The sequence below is a fragment of the Amphimedon queenslandica genome, unplaced genomic scaffold, assembly GCF_000090795.2.
Source record: "Amphimedon queenslandica unplaced genomic scaffold, v1.1 AMPQUscaffold_9839, whole genome shotgun sequence".
Classification (NCBI taxonomy): domain Eukaryota; kingdom Metazoa; phylum Porifera; class Demospongiae; order Haplosclerida; family Niphatidae; genus Amphimedon; species Amphimedon queenslandica.
The window spans coordinates 2,995-4,410 of NW_003549889.1; the positions used below are offsets into that span (position 1 = coordinate 2,995).

The 1,416-nt window shown below is 29.8% G+C and overlaps 1 protein-coding gene across 1 annotated transcript in view; it reads right to left on the minus strand.

Moving 5' to 3' along the window:
* Window positions 1–1,407, minus strand: part of LOC109590569 (dual specificity protein kinase shkA-like) — a 2,707-nt gene extending 1,300 nt beyond the window's left edge. The window contains exons 1-6 of the mRNA XM_020006470.1: window positions 1,264–1,407; window positions 1,144–1,216; window positions 347–846; window positions 212–298; window positions 88–168; window positions 7–29 (exon numbers count right to left, since the gene is read on the minus strand). Coding sequence (XP_019862029.1) covers window positions 7–29; window positions 88–168; window positions 212–298; window positions 347–846; window positions 1,144–1,216; window positions 1,264–1,390 — 891 coding nt within the window. The 5' untranslated portion in view covers window positions 1,391–1,407. The remainder of the gene's footprint in view (window positions 1–6; window positions 30–87; window positions 169–211; window positions 299–346; window positions 847–1,143; window positions 1,217–1,263) is intronic.
* Between the last annotated feature and the right edge of the window lie 9 nt (window positions 1,408–1,416).

Here is a 1,416-nt window from a genome sequence, read left to right on the forward strand (position 1 = left end):
AGAAGCAACATTACTTTTTGAAAACAATCCTATAAGTAGTAAGTACACACATAACAAATGTTCTCACTGTCAACAATAGTAATATACCTTTGAGTGTTTTGACAGCAACTACTTGTGGTACATCTTTACCAGTTGCTAATAAAGCTCTATATACTATACCAAATTCACCTATTTTAAAAATTGATCAAACTGTAGTTGACTGAAAAATTACCTTGTCCAACTGCTTCTTGCAAGTTAATTTGAGAAGCAGGTATTGAATATTTAACTAATAACTGCTCTAAATGGCTTGAGAAGTTATCTAAAAATCAAATTAAAACTGAATTGTTACTAAAAAAACAACACCTACTGTGACAAACATTAGAATTAAACTTTGTTTCAAGATATTGATTTGTGGATTTCACTGTGCCATTCCTGTCAATAGAGGGCTTCTTTTCAACAGCGTGTAGTAAAAGACTTTTAATGCCAAAGGAAACTTTTTTGCAGATATGATAAAATTCTTTTGTACAAAGACAATGCACTACAAAAAGAAAAAGACCATGAGATCCAGTCAGTAATACAAATAGAGAAGCAACTAGGTCTCGAATGGCTGTATTAGTGAAAGTGTCCTCTGTCATTAGTAACATTAGCACTGAAGATAGACAAAACAATGTAGAGTGAGCCAATGATGTAGCCAACTGATACTTATATGAAGGTTTTAAAACTTTCTTTTTATTGTTGCTATCTTTGATTCTTGATGACATTAACAAAGAGATTATGACAATAATAAACATAACCCAGATGAATGAGTAAACGATGACAAAAGGTATTACCATACCAATGTAGAATGGAGTATCAAAAGCACGACAGCTAGAAAATTTAAAAAGGATTGATGTAAGAAATTATTGATTTTACTCTCAATATGTGCATATGGCATAATATACATATTGCATGACAGTTTTAAAATGATTTTGCTGTCTATTAATGTTAATTTCTTAGATAAGGATCATAAATAGTCAAATATTTTATAATATATGGTCATTAAAACTACTACACAGCACAGAAGCATGCATGCATTATGCAGAAAAAAATTCATTAGTAAAATGTACTCTTTGCACACTTAGTCAAATAAAAATGCATGGTATATATATATATAATTTTTCTCACAAGTTTGAGGAGTTGTTTATGTAATTCATATAGTTTGGTGAGAAGCAGAATATGACGATAAAAATTGGAGCAACTAAAATGACAAAAAATAATAATAATAATAGCTATAAACAAACTTACTCCAAGATACCAACGTAACTTTTAGATGGAAAAACTTTTTATTTGAATTAATTACAATGTTAATGTAAAGGCCTATTGCTTCAGCCAACATCAAAGTTAAGCAGACAAGAAAGAAAAATTGAAGCATAAAGCCGGATACTGCACAAAAACTAT